The sequence below is a fragment of the Natrix helvetica genome (genome assembly GCF_964273705.1).
Source record: "Natrix helvetica genome assembly, chromosome: 2".
Lineage (NCBI taxonomy): Eukaryota > Metazoa > Chordata > Lepidosauria > Squamata > Natricidae > Natrix > Natrix helvetica.
The window spans coordinates 243,602,139-243,618,103 of NC_138552.1; the positions used below are offsets into that span (position 1 = coordinate 243,602,139).

At 35.6% G+C, this 15,965-nt stretch overlaps 1 protein-coding gene across 1 annotated transcript in view; it reads left to right on the forward strand.

The window, feature by feature from the left end:
• USH2A (usherin) overlaps positions 1-15,965 on the forward strand; it is a 507,951-nt gene that overhangs the window by 332,954 nt on the left and 159,032 nt on the right. The window contains exons 42-44 of the mRNA XM_081943929.1: positions 8,283-8,617; positions 12,489-12,611; positions 14,232-14,395. Of these exons, the coding sequence (XP_081800055.1) occupies positions 8,283-8,617; positions 12,489-12,611; positions 14,232-14,395 (622 nt within the window). The remainder of the gene's footprint in view (positions 1-8,282; positions 8,618-12,488; positions 12,612-14,231; positions 14,396-15,965) is intronic.

Genomic DNA, 15,965 nt, shown 5'->3' on the forward strand with positions numbered 1-15,965 from the left:
GTTTATATTAAATTCAAGATGTCTTGACAGAGAATGCCCACTAGATGTTATTAATCTGGACATCATCACCTTTGCTAGAATTTGATCCATCATCCTATTGTAACTTTTCTTCATCAGCTCCCTTTGTTGTACTCTAAGGTCTCCTTAAATTCAACAGATTACTTTCTGTTTTTTTTAATTCTTATAATTTAATCACAAATGTGGTAAATTAAGTCTATTTCTCTATTTTTACCATTTTAATCTATTTGATAGTATCTTGAATATTTGTATTGTATTGTGCTTCAAGCTTCTTTCACATATGAAATATTTTAAATAGTACTGTGGGAATATTTAATTTTAACCTGGAAAATATATAGATGCTAAATATAGTTTTTGTTTTCATCTCTGATAAATCAATACATTAAGAAAACTGTTTTGGAGGACTGCCTCGGAAATTTTCAATTATTCATATCTTTCATTTGGGAATGAACTCTAGAGGACAGGATAACTACTATTGTTTTGGCTTACATACAAACTTCATTCAGGGGAAATTAGTGTAACTAAACAAGAGGGATTTTTGTAGCTTAGAAGTCTCTTTTGTGTAAATATACACGTGCTTCCATGGATTCAGTCTTGTACTAGTGCCAAAAAATATTGGTACAGTAGCTTGCTCACTGGAGCACAAAACAAAGGACATTTGCGTATGGATAGAGATTATCCACTAGAATCATTGACACTGTTACTGCTAAAATTGTTGTTGCTGTTTTAGAAGATTTATTCCTTGTGTCAGTAGAATTGAGTGCCAAACACACACACACACACACACACACACAAACAGACACTGCTCAGAAAGGATTGGAGAATACGAACAGAATCACTTTTTTAAAAAAAATACTTTGACATATTACCAAGCAATAATAATTTAAAATGAGAAATGTCTTGAAACCTCTTAACTCTAAATCAGATTAGCTAAATTTATGCTGCAATGGTAAATATTATGTTCAATCATTATGTCAGAATTTATTGTACTACATATATAGAATACTTTCTCTGGCATTGGATGGAACTCTTAATATTTGGCTAGTGGTCTGTGGCCATTGTATCTGGAGTACAGACAGCTTTTCTGGGATTGCATGGTATCCAGATGCTTAGAAAAATATGTGTTTAAATTAAGAAAACATTAAAGAGGCAGCAACAAGATGCAACACATATCACTGTCCTGTCACCATCTCTGTTGCAGAGGAAAAGTACTCACCAGATATACAGAGTGGCAACAGCTTTATACAGTTATATCGTGATTAATGAGTGTTTGAATAATTCAATATTCAGTTTAGTGTGAATTATAAATTGATACTAAGTCGTATTTAATTCAACACAAAATTCAGTTAATTGCATAGTCGAGGCCTGTCCATGTTCAGTTGCAGTTGAGATTTTAGATGCTGCTAATGTTCTAGTGTCTAAAATGAAGAAAAGAAAGATTCTGTCAGAGGAAAATAATGCAAGCTCAGAAATGAAAAATCTCATTATTACATTACAGGAAAAAAATGATATAATTCAAGTCATGAATATGGTCTTAGCATCACTAGAATATGATGAGATGTTGGAAGGCCTGAATCTACAATAGACATGCAGGGGGAATAAAAGAAAAGGGTAAAGTTGCACCAGATCTTTGTGGTTGGCAAACATATACCAGTGATGCAAAATTGAAATTGAGCATCTTTTAACTGTATGGATAAGTACACTCAATATTTCATAAATGTCTATAAAAGCATTTGTGGTCAAACATTTTCATTGCCTATTTCAATCAAAATAGAAGCAATTACCACATCCTCTTTTACCTGCTTATAAACTTGTTAACACTACAGAGAATGTCCTATGTATCCCCTAACATTTAAGTTAGAAAACAGCTTTAGTTCTAAAAGAAGCTCTGTAGAAAAGCTACAGAGAAGAATGGAAATAATTTACAGAGCTCTATTTTACAGAACTGCAAAAGCTTTATGACTTTCTAGTTCTGCTCAGAGGCTAAAATAAATGGGTCAGTTCTCTTATGCCACATGCTTGTCATGTTAATATCGTCAATAAGAGGTCTTATAGGCAAAAGATAAATAAGCACTTGCTTGAGGGGCAGGTCAATAAATACTTAAAATAGCCTCTTGTAAGAAGAGTTGGGAAGATTATTCTTTTATGAAAGTAAGGACATCAATTAATAGAAGTTTGTGATTGTCAAAACAATCAGTCTCTAAACTTTGAGTACAAATCCTTATTTGAACTGGAATAGAATTTGATATATAAAGTAGCATAGTTTTGGTTTTTATGTAGTCATAACATCAATATGAATGATCCAATGCTGTGTAGAATTCACAAAACTTAGTACAATTGTATCTCTAGACTACAGGTTCCTTTGGTTCAGGCTGAGCTTTTGACGGTTTGAAAAGAGCTGAAACTTCGAGACTATTGTGCTTTTGTAAATATCTCACCAACCTACAATGTGAAGATAGGATAGAGAGGCTTGTTACAATTGCCAGCTTCTTTTTAAATTTTCACAATTTCCCATATTTTAGCATGTCTAGTGATGCATTGGTAACATGTCCTGGGACTTCAGGATTATTCTGATATGAAATGATTTTGGAAAGACAGTTCACAAAGACAGAGCTATATTATACAGTTTATTATTGAAAAGAACAACCAGCAATGTCCTTGACTCTAAAAAAGATTGGACTATTCTAATATACTCTTGGTCCTACAGAATTGTTAACACTGTGCTTTCTTTCATTAGAATTATTTTCCTTGAATTGAAAGGTTTTGATTATGTTTATTTAAAAAGTTTTCTAAGGTCATTGTTTTTCAACGGGAAATATAGCTGTCCCTTTCTATTCTGTGATAGAAAACCTAAGGTGCTTTGATATTTAGATAATGGAATGAAAGCTTCTTTAATGCTGGAGAATATCTTCAGCATAGCAGGGACACCAAAATTGCAAGGGAGAGAGAAATTGAGACATTCCCTTGGTTAAGTAGGAATGTTTTTAGAACTGGGGCCATCAGTTCATGCTGCAATGTTGAATTGTTGGTCTAATAGAAGAGCAGGATGATAGTAGCCATAAAGAGGGAAGAGAATTCACCGTGTTTTATCTAGTATCAATCTGAGAGTGGTCCAGAACAATGATTCTACAAGTAACTGCAAAAGTTTTGTTTTATTGGGTTTGTGCAGTAAGAGCTAGTCACTTTTTCTTAACTTTTCAAGGAAGTTGTAGTAGTTTTCTCCACGTTAATAATGAAATAATTTTTGTGCCAATTCCATAACTAGTTCTCCTGGCTTGTAAGCACTTGTTCTTTGATAAAAATGAAACAGCTACTTAATCAGATCTTGGGCATCTGCCCTAGAAACGTGAAATGGCTGCAAGAAATTCAAGCAGCCTGATTAATTAAACTTTGCTTTAAATGACTCCTATAGGAATTGACTGAAACAGGTGGCTTAATAGAAAAAAGTCTTAGTGGTTTAATAGAAAAAGTGTTAAAGACTTTTCGTACATCATAAATATAACTTCCATGCTAAGTGTAGAAAAATTGAAAAGTGGTGGATCATGCAGAGCCATAGCCAATCATTATCATACCTTCTAAAATAATAGGAACTGACATCAGAAAGATGTAGCCAAAGCCCATGAGGATGAGATTTTTTAAAAAAGGATAGTTGCTCATTACCCTAAGTGACCGAAAAAAATATCTGAGATATTGTTGCATATGGTCTACCAATTTGGATATATCAAGAATAGTTTGAAGTCATATCCAAATTGTAGTTAAATCACTATGACTGAATGATTACCTTATTTTTTCGGCATATAAGACACACTTTCCCCCCCCCAAAAAAAGTGGGTGGAAATGTCTGTGCATCTTCTCCAGCGAATATTGTGGCGGGAGGAGGGGGTTGATGTGGCACTAATCAGCTGCTCAAGAACGAGTCACAGCAGCGGCAAATGGGTGGCAGTGAACAGGCCACGCCGAATAGGTAGTGGCAAACAGGCCATGGTGAACAGGCAGCAGCGAACGGGCTGTGGCGAATGGGTCATGGTGAATGGGCAGCGGTGAATTGGCCATGGTGACCAGGCCACGCAAAATGGGCCACGGTAACAAATGGGTGGTGAATAGGCCAGATGAATACCGGATGGATGCTGTGAGGCAGATTTTTTTTCTTGTTTTCCTCTTCAAAAGCTGGGTGCCTCTTACAGTCTGGAGCGTGTTATAGTCTGAAAAATATGGTACTTTTCAGGGGAAATGTCATTTGGATGCTTTGTTGCACAGCCATGGCACAACTCCAGAAGCAGCCACCTTTTTCTGAACAACTGTAGCTTAATGTGAATGCTTGGAGAAGGTCAACCACTTCCAGAATCACACCACATGGTCACATGACAAAGCTGCATTCTTCTTCCCTAAAGTGGTCCATGCACTACAGCAGAAAGCTCCAGTAGAGTGGGGGGGGGAGCCCAAGCCCTGTGGGGACTGAGTGGGAGGGAAAAGGTCCATGGGGGAACTGATGGTAGTGGGAAAAAGCCTGGAAAGACCCAGGGAGGCTTTCAGGAACCTGGAGGAGGAAAACAAGCACAAGGACTGTGGGGAGCCTGAGGAGTAGGAGGGAGAACATGGGGTATGCCGGGAGGTGGACCTTTGCAAGCCCAGTACAGGCCTGCACTAGGCCTCCCCAAGCCTGTTTCATTTTAAGCTCAAAAGTAAATGCAAATATAATTTTTCTTTTGATCGTGAGCTTCTCCAGAGTTTATGGGCAAGTAAAATTGTATTTTATTGTATATTTTCTATGTCTGATAATCCAAGACATGCATACTTCAGAATAGGATATCTGAACTGCTAAAGGATGCATTAAAGCTGTCCAATGCAAACCATCTTAAAGAACTCAGCCAATACTTGTGTGCAATACTTCACCAAATGTCTGGACAAACCTGTTTTTTTATCTTTTACTACATTTTGACTGATATAAAAAATACTCATAACTAAATGGCATGCTTTACAGGTGAACAGCTTGCCACCTAGATTGATTAAAAATGACAGTCATTATTAGGTTTTAATACCAGTGAAGAATGATGTTATGAGAAGTAAATCCAAAGGAATTTTGAAATGGAAAAGACTTGACTATATTTTTTGATAGCAACAGCTAGAGCTCTGGAAGAAACATATTAAATTAAATATTTTCTGTTGTGTTTCCAGCCAACATGTAGCACTGAGATGACATTGTTTCACTCGTGGATAACCTTTAGTGACATGGAGTAGTACAACCCTCCTAATCTTCCTTGATCTCTTGGTGTCTTTTGATAGTATTGATCATATCATTCTGGCTGATTTGGGGGGTTAGTTAGTAGGACTGTTTCACAATGGTTCTCCTTTGTCCAAGGCCAGTTCTGGTCATTGTTGGTTGATGGGTATGTGTGAGAGAGAAAGATTGAGTCCTAGTCCAATGATTTACAAGACTAGATTATGGTTTAACATTCTCCCTTTTCTTATTTAACATCTATAGTTGTTCCAACACATCGGAACACCTATCTTAACAGCTCTTCATTGCAAGTTGCAATGGTTACTAGCAGAAGTTTGTTGCTCCCGGTTTGGCCCAGATCAGCTGAGCTGGTAGTGGCGGTCGCGGGAGGCTCCGCCCGGATGCTCCTTGCATGTGCAGAAACGTCATGCGCACGCGAGCACAAGTGAACTGGTAGTGCCGGGATTTGAAACCCACCTCTGGTTACTAGATACTTTCTGGATGCAATTCCAGGTGCTGTTTATTATCTATAAAGCCCTTCATAGATTTCAAATCCTGATTATTCATGGATTGCTATTCTCAAATTTTCTGCTTCTTCAATAAGATCTGACAGGTTGTCCATGCTGTGGATCCTGTTGATTAAACTATGTCATTGCATAGAATCTCCTAGCCCTCATCTCAGGTATTCCAGGAATTGCCTTTTGAAATATCATTCCCTGAAAGTTCATATAGGCTTTTCAAATAGGCCAGAGGTGATTTGTGATCTCACTTAACCCTTGATGGGGGCTAGAATTTTCTTGTTTGTGTATTTTTCCCTACAAACAAATTTTCTGTATTTGTTGTATGTTCTTAAGGTACTTTAAAATGTGTATGCTACCTTGATTTCTTTTAATTTGGTATCTGCCTAAACTTAATAAAATGTTATGATTATCGTGATTTTTATAATTTTTATGATTAAAGTATAGTCATGACAAATCACATTAGGCTATGTGGACTCCATGATGCTCTTGTTTGTTTGGTTACATACATTTCATTTCTCAACTAGGTAACATCATCAGTGTCATGGGTTTTAAACTTGCAGGAAAACCCATATTCCCATGCACTGATGTTACCAGTGACGTGCGGTGAGGTTTATGGCTGGTGAGGCACTGACACAGTGGTGGGTTTCAAATATTTTTAGACTTGTGGACTTCAGCTCCCAGAATTCCACAACCAGGCATGCTCAGTTCCGATTTAAAGCGACAGCATTTGTTTTTCTCCTTTGCGAAAAAAGGTTCCTTTTTTCATTTTCTTTTTCTTCTCCCTTCCCCTCCTTCCTCCCTCTCTCCCTACCTCCCCCTCTCTGAAACACATACACACACACACACACACACACACACACAGAAGTTGGATTGGACTATCTCTCCTACCCCCTTCCCTCTCTCTCTCACTCTCAAACAAACATACACACAAACAAAAGTTGGATTGGATATCTTTTCCAGTGGCTTGAAAGCAGCTCCTCTGCCATCCCCCCCATTCCCCTGCTGCCTTCCCCAAACACCTCCCACATTGCAAATGCAGCCTGCTGTCTGGGTGGGAAATGCCTGGAATGCAATAAAGCCCACCCACCACCTCCTGCTGGCAGGCTGGGGTGAGAGGAGAGGCAGAGAAGCCAGAGGGGAGCTGATCCAAGCCTTCCAAATGAAAGAGGCTGGTGGAAAGTGTGTGTGCTACAGCATGGCTCTTTGCCTGGCTTCCGTGGATGACTCTGCTTAACTGTTTAAAAAAAGCCTCTAAAAAGCGCCTTCTAGTATGATGCAGGAGAACTGCGTGCCTCACCTACGTCAGGAATTTTTAGGCTTTTAACCCTTGCTTAACTCTGCTCAAGGTGATCATAAAACATCTAAAGTCAGACTAGAGGAGGCATGCAGTTCTCCTGCCTCATAATAGAGGGCGCTTTTTAGAGGCTTTTTTTAACAGTTAAGCAGAGTCATCCACTGTGAGGCAGCAACTAGCTCAGCTTTTTCCTTTTACATTTTTTTTCTTTTCATGATGAGAGCGGTGAGGCTGTGCCTCACTTGCCTCACCTGACTGCACGTCACTGGATGTTACCTAGTTGGATAATAAAATGTCAGTAAGTAAACAATCAAGCTCAAAGAGAATCAAGTTTTTTTATTAGGAATAATGACTGTGAAATATAAAAAAGATATTCAGTATTTAATATTACATATAATTACGGCGGCAAGGATTGTCTTTGCTCAGAAATGGAAAAACAAATTAATTCCAAGCGAAGATGAAATAATAAGAAAGGTTATGGACTGTGCTGAAATAGACAAATTAACAAAAGAAATCCAGGGAAAAGAAGAAACAGAATACTACCAGATATGGGATAAATGGTATAGGTGGATGGAGGAAAGAAACAAGGATCAATGAAACAAAGCCCAAAAATAGTAGCTAAGGAGAATTAACACACACACAGACACACGTATGTATGTATGTATGTATGTATGTATGTATGTATGTATGTATGTATCCAAGTGGATTAAATTTACTAGAAGGAATCAGCCAATATAGCAGACAGAGGAGGAAGATAAGAGGGTTAAGAATGGTGAAATACAAATGAAATATAATAGAAGGGGAAACAATATAAGGTTAGTGATATCGATTGGCAATTGCTATTAGAAAGAATAGGAAGCTCCTGTTCGTATTGTATTGTGTAAATGTGGTATACGTCTAAGTTTTGTGTATGTGTATTTTATATGTTTGTAAATAAAATTTAAAACTATTTTAAAAATGTCAGTAAGTAAACAATCAAGCTCAAAGAGAATCAAGAACTCCACAATTCAACCCTGAGGTATAAATATTTTCTTCTATTGGAACATCAGGTTAGGGACCACTTATAATCTGAGGTCCCGTGATAAACATTTATGAATATTGGATTCATGTTTGCTTGTATAAAACCTGAAAGTGAAATTGTCTTTACAAATAGCATGATGTTCTAAGAACTATTTTTTAAACCTTGTAAAATTCTTAATCTTTCATTCTAATCCATGTCTGATTGTTTTAGGTTTCCTGGGAGTCTCCTTCTATTTTAAATGGAGAAATGTTGAGCTATGAGATCCACATGCCGAACCCTCGAATCACTTTAACTAACAACTTGACAACTTCAATGAGCCATGTAGTAACCAACCTGATCCCTTTCACAAATTACTCGGTCACCATAGAAGCTTGTACAGGAGGCGGAGATTACATTGGAGGGTGCACCAAGAGTCTACCAACATATATGGTTACACTTCCAACATTTCCCCAAAATATCAGTTCTGTGACTGTGACCCCAATTAATGAGTCAGTCGTTACTGTGTATTGGCAACCACCATCTAAACCCAATGGACATCACGTAAGGTAATGGAAAGAACAATATATAAGAGTTCACCAAAAACCTAACTTTGTACATAAATTGTATTTAATCAAAACATGTTAGACTACCTAGAGCTGCCTGAAATTATTAGGACTCAACATAAACTCAGATTGGATTGGGACAATTAAAATTAGTTTTTGACTCATTTGATTGGATGTACTTCTCCCATATGTCCTTTCCCAAACTGAAATCAGACACAAAATTGTCTTTCCACCATGCATTCCAGGCTCTCCTTCAAGTACCAAAAAGAACTTTAACTGTATTCTTGATTGACAGGTCTGCCCTCAAATGAGAGTGACCCTTATAATCAGACAACAATCAGTTATGCCAATCAAAATGGGAGAGGAGGGAGAAGAGGGGGCAGAGAAATTGATATGCACTCTTAATTTAAGCATTTATTTCCTGTTTTCCATCTTCCATCCATAGATAAGAAGTTTATGGCTTCTTATCTACCTGATTGGTTTAAGAACTTTATTTGCTTTTAGGGAAATATGAGTGACTTAATCTCTCATATTTATCCCTGCCCTCAATCCCTGACTGCATTCAGAAAGGATGCAACCTTTCCTTTTGCTGAAAAACCCATCAACTGATCTGCCTGAAATTTGCCACAGATACACCTTGCTAGAAAATTCATTTTTACTATATATTCTTCCTTCCAAACTTATATTAAATAGCATTAAATTTACATAATTTTAATAAAACATTGCACCCATTATCATTAAATTTAGCAAATTTCATTTCTTAAAAGTATCTACTTTTCTTATAGATTCTGATGAAAAATGTAAAATCCTATAGGCATTTAACACAACTGTTAAAGGTGTGTAGCTCAAGCCCTCCTCCCCCCCCCCAAAAAATAATTACTTTATGGAATTTAGATAACTTTTTAAAACTTCCTTTTGAAATTCATGCTGTCCTTATAAAAAGAAGATTAGAGCCATTTACTATTTTTCCAACTAATCCATAATTATTATTTATTTTTTTAAATAATGGGATTGTATACTCCATTTTCATCCAATTTATGCTTCAAAGAATGGGATTTCTCAGAATGAGTCAAAATGGCGTCTACCTCTGAAGCCAGGAACCACACTTAATATGGGTTGGCAATTCTGTTATTATCCTAAAATTATTCAGATGCAAGAAGGGATTCTTAATTAGTTTTGCTTAATACATAACCAGCAAATTACTAAAGACTAATTATTAAGAATTCCTTCTGGACTCTCCTATAAAATCAGATGGATACTATAGTATATGCATTTACTGTACATTGGTGAGAGGATTAATGTAATATTAACTTGTACTAACAAATTTTCTCTTCTTCATGATCTCTTAGTATGTCATAGGGATTAAGAAGTTGGATTATAAATAAGAAGATATTGATTCATATTCTTTTTTAGTTATTGAAGCTCATTTTTGGCCAGGCATTTATTCTCAACCGTACACTGTTCCTAAAGTATAAAGATAAAATAGGATAAAAGAAAAGGGGATGTCATGTAAGGTGTTTTGAGCTCATGGAGGGAAGCCAGTTTACAACAGTGTCAAATAAATTATGAACTGGAATAAATATTTTGGCAGAATGTGATGCCAGGAGAAGTTAATAGACCTCTCCCCCCCCACCCCCGAGAGACTATTTATTTATCAAATTCCTTGTGTATCTAATCACACTTGGCCAATAAGGCTATTCTATTCTGTTCTATTCTATTCTATCCTCTCCTATCTTATCCTCTATTATTGGGTATATTGAAAATGTGATGATTAGGTGATAAAATGAAAATACTGAAGAGGTTCTGTTGGGGAGACAGCAGGATATTTGACTGGTATTACATTTTCAATTTTCCCTAGTGATTATCTGAGGAATTAAAGATCACTTACAAAAAGAAACAAACACTGTATAAAATACTGTATTTGAACATTTCAGAGAGTGGTTTTTTTTTCTTTTGTTCATTCCAACCAAAGCACTTGAAACCCAAACTACTTGTATATATCAGTTAACCTAAGGTGAATAATATCCACAGCTGTAACAAAAGTACATTTTTGTGAATTTCTATTCATGCCTCAGTACACATAGAAACATCAAAAGGAAAAGATGCAAATTAAATAAATGAATTAAAAGTACAGTAATGTTGCACCTCACAGATTGGGATAACCCTCAGAATATAATTCTCCTAAGGATTCTTCAATTGATAAATTTGGCAAAGTCTTCTGAAGGCTAATATATCTTAGAATATTGTTTTAATATATATATATATATATATATATATATATATATATATATATATATATATATATATATATATATATATATATATATATATATATATATATATATATATATATATATATATATATATATATATATATATATATATATATATATATATATATATATATATATATATATATATTCATAGTATCTAAACGTTGAGGTTGTTCACATGGCAGCTACTCTGTATTCAAAATGGGTCTTAAAATATCTTGATAACAATGGTCATCATGAGGTATTGTTCCTCCCAGGAACCTTGAATCCATTTTTTTAAAAGTTGCCTGGGATTGTCCATCTTTTCTGTGAGCCAGGTGTGGGGAACTATGGCCCTTTTATGACCAGTGGACTTCAAATCTCAGAATTCCTCAGCCAGTATTCCTGAGAATGGCTGGCTCAGGAATTCTGGGAGTTGAAGTCCACTGGTCATAAAGGAACCATAGTTCCTCACCCCTGCTCTAAGCAGTCTCTCTTGAAAAGACAGTATGGGCTGTTCCTCCCAAGGTCATGACCTCCCAAGGGCTTGACAGCTGAAATTTCTAGTCACTTCAAGCAACTTTTTTTTCTTTGTTTCTTTCCTTTTTAAAAGAGAGAAACCTCATGGGGAAAAGGCTCTTGCCTGATAAATACTTTTTAAAATAATTTTTTTAACTCAAGTATAAAATATGGAAATGTTGAGATTAATATTTAGTCTGCTTTAGAGCTGTACAAATCTTTCAGATTTTAATTAGACTGATCCTTCCATCTCAAAGTAGACTGAGTCCTAAAATTAATTAATTATGTTATTTGATTAAATCAGAATTCTGGAGAAAATTTTATTTCCTACATTTTATTTGCTGTTCCTATTTATTTTCTATTTTTCTGGGGCCATTGAATGTGTTGAGACCTCATTGGTTTTCTTTCTTTTCAGATAAACATACATACACATACATCTGTAAACTTTTAGTTTCTCAAGTCTGTTGAAGCCACTTTCTTTTTCATGGGAAGTGACATTTTGATGGCACAAATCTTCGCTTCTGAACAATAGTCACACAAGGAAAAATGAAATGCAGGGCAAAGAGAATTCTAATACATTTACAAATAAATTGAGGAAAAGCAATTTTTTTTCAAGCAGCTGATATAAATACTGCTTATCATAGTCTCCTGACCCAGTTATTACTTCACGACTTTCAAGGGTAAATCTTTATTATTCAATCAAATCAAATCAAATCAGGGTAATTACACAGCAGATAAAGTTTATGCTAGAAAAAATTTGTTACGTTTTCATATAGTTTCTCTTTCTTAACATTTTTCTATATAAAACAAGTTTGCCTGTTCAAACCCCTGTCAAATTATCCTAAAAAGGTATGCAAAAATTTCATCAAACACTCTATTACATACTCAGGTAATTTTTTTCTTAATAAAAGAATTGCTTTAAAAAACCCTCATCCATTCTGAAACTAATTATACAAGTTATGAAAAGTGTCAAATTCTAAAATATTTAAAAAAACAAGATTACAGCTGTAAAAAGAAAATAACGTGTGACTTTTGAAAGCAACCTTTTTTTGTCATAACATTAGTTAAGATAATCCCACCATTCTGCTTGTCTTTTGTGTTAGATATGAGCTCCTGAGACGTAAAATCCAGCAGCCACTTGCATCAAATCCCCCTGAAGATTTAAATCTCTGGGACAATATTTACTCAGGAACTCAGTGGTTTTATGAAGATAAGGGTCTTAGCAGGTAAGATTACTAAAACTATGAAAACAAATGCTGGCATTTTGTATAGCCCGTATTTAATAGTTCAAAGCATTCCTTGCATCTCCATGTTGCAAACATGTTAATTATGTAATGAAATATTTTCTGTCATCTCCTCTGGCATGAGCCTTTATTAACACTCTTTTGTTTGGTTTGGTTACCTACTCTTCTCCTCTGCACAGTTTTGTTTTGCTTTTGTTAAAAAAGTGCTCAGGAAAGTAAGAAGTAAATTGCTGGAATATTGAGTGAGTGGTTTTACTTATTTCATTAAAGTACACAGCATCCAGCATCCTTCCAATTCTATTCTATTGCTAGCTTGTTCATGGGTTTGAGAAATATTTATGGAGGAGATTTGGAGTACAGATCTGTGATGTGTTGCCCTAGAAACCTTGGTCTATTTTAATTGTGGCTTTTTCTTAAGAGAACATTTTTGTTTAAGTAAAGCATTATCTAGGCCTTTATTGTTCTTGTTTCTTTACAAACCTTCCTCCACCTACCTGTCTTTGTCCTATTCTAAGATGTCCCATTCTATAACAAGTCATCAACCCCAAACCATCATTATATTCTTCTGTTGATCCCTTGGACGTCTAGTCCTATTATGCATAACCAGAAAATCTTCATTTAGTCAAAAATATGTTACGTTTCTTTCACTCCTTGGAGCATGCTATTGGAGTCTGTATTTATGGTGGGCATGTTTAAACCTGTAGGCCGGTTTCATGTATTTTGCTAAACCACTGTTTGTTTAATTATTGTTCATTGAATAAACCACATTCTTAAAAACTGATTTACACATTATAAAAACTGATTTCACATATTACTAAGCCAAAATCAAACTACTTTGTGGCATTGTGTAAAAACAGTAATTGTCTATTCTGTGTTCTTTGACTGAATTCTATAAATTCTGTTGAATCTAAGCCTTTTGTAAAAAGATTTTCCAATAAACCAAACACAGTGGCTTGGATAACTGCCTTTTCTTGCCAGAGAAGTTCATACATCATGTTAAGCTAGCTTTAATGTGGTTTGTTGACAAATGCAGAAATATTGTCCTGAACTTTTCTTGCTCTTATGAATTTCTTGTAATTGCCATGCCTGAATATTGCTCTACGCATTTTCTTAAAGGCAAGGAATTTTTGAAAACCAGAGTTCAGGATACTTTTGAAGTATCTGGAATTGGGAATAAAATTAATGAATCAGGATTTAACTTTGAAGTAAGTGGGAAACAACGCCTCCAAGTAGTGTTTTATAAGAGGTTAAAAAAAACATTCTGGAACTAGTGAGAGCTATATAGGCTACAAGAGAAAGAAGAAAAAAAAGATAAAAGAATGAAAATTAAATTGGATCATAAATTAAGCCTGCTTTTTAAAAAAATGGGCTTGAAATTGCCATAACTGGACATAGTTACCAAAAATTATTCTTGAATTGAAAAGAAACATTCAGCCGAGCTGCTATTTGACTCAAAAATTAACAAATGTGTGAGTCAAATAGCAGCTTTGCTGAATGTTTCTTCAAATGTAGTTTTTGGTTGGAATCTGAAGTAAAGATAACATTTAAACTGAATGCTTCTAATGGTTTTTCCTTTTTAATGATACAAATCATATCCTTTAGGAATACAACATATGCATATAAGCTGAAAGTACATAATGAAGTAGGATATACGTCAAGTGAAGAAGTGGTTGTTACAACATTAGCAGGATTTTCAGAGAAAAGCACTAATGTTGCTGCAAAGCCTCTTAACCACACAGCTATAGAAGTGAAATGGACCACTCCAAGTAAGTGTTCTTCTTGATTATATCCATCATCTAACCTTAAACAACTGGCTTTTAATTATATACAAAGATTGTTGTTTCTCTTTGCTTAATGGCTGACTCCCCAGTGTCTGATTTTTAAACGTTGTGCACACTAGAGTGATGTGAAAATTCTATTAGAGGCATTGCATCGATAAAGCAGAGCTATGAATCCAGGAAGAACCCCAATTTATAAATATTTCTGCATGGAAAAGCATGATCCCATGCAGAACCAAAGATGAAATATGCCCATCATCAGAAGGCTTCTGACTTCAAAGCTATTTAAGTTTGCTAGGATTGAACCTAGATCAGGGGTACCTAAATCTTTTGCCATCACACTTCTCTTAGTGTAATCTTCATTTACACATCTCCTCTAAAAATCCAAACACCAAAATGAGCACTAATCTACAAAGAAATTTTTAGAAAGGTGGATTTATTGTAACAATGTATCTAAAAGATTATCCACATCTGTCCTGGACTCTGTCTGCACTTCCCAAAAGTTTTCTGTACTCTGTCTGCACTTTACAGTTTGGAAAGCCCTTTCCTAGATCTATTCATCCTCATCCAGACCCTAACAGTTTTCTGGGTGTTATAGAATCTTGACTACATCTTTTGTCTGACCTGGAGATGAAATATATCAACACTGATCATACTTAACTTTATATCAGCAAGAAACCTCATCCAAATGTCTCCCCTTCCTTTTCCCAATCTTGCTGTAGGTCATCCACGAAGTGATCAATATAAACTCAGTTCCATAGCCAAGTCTACTCTTAGACCAAAAAATGTCCAAATAATGTATTTCCTCTATAGCTGCAGACTAACTATAGTTACAGACTAATCTATAGCTACAGACTTCCATTGACTGGCCTTTTGAGGCTGCAGCTGCTGTTCTGAGTTTTCTAGATATCTGCCATGTTGCCTTGCCTTCATTGCTATGCTGTTTTGTAAGTTCCTGCCTTCTTATCAGGAACTGGGTTTCTTAACAGCATCTGAGCTTCAGAGAGGCCAGCATTGGGTTGACCACTTGCTAATGCCAGGGACTTTATGCCAAGCCCTCTGGGCTGCTGTAGATTTGTCAGTCCCAGGGCAGCAATCACTTTTCCTAATCCTGGGATACAATCAGGAGTTTTGGTGATGTCATTTGTTACCAACTGCATCTCTTATCACAACCAGGTGCTCTTCCACCTAATTCATCAGCTCTTTTCTGATGTTTAGTCTTTTTTTTTCTTATCTTCTTTCTGATGACATGAATCTTTCCCAAAAGAGTTAAGGACAGGTACCTTAAAGGGAAAAGAGGAAATAAGGGAGCATAGTAGTTTCAACTCATTCTTCATTCCACAGCTAGCACTAGGAACTTTCTCAGAAATTTATTTCTCTTATCATTGTTCCTCTTGTTGAGATCATAATATACTGAAGAAGGGGAAGCCATATATTAGAGAAAACTTCATCCTTCTTTGGTAAAGTTGAATCATGTGTATAAATATATGTGGTACAGTCTATTAAGAATATAAGAAGATTTTTTTTTTCAGAAAATGGGAAACTCACAAAAAGAACA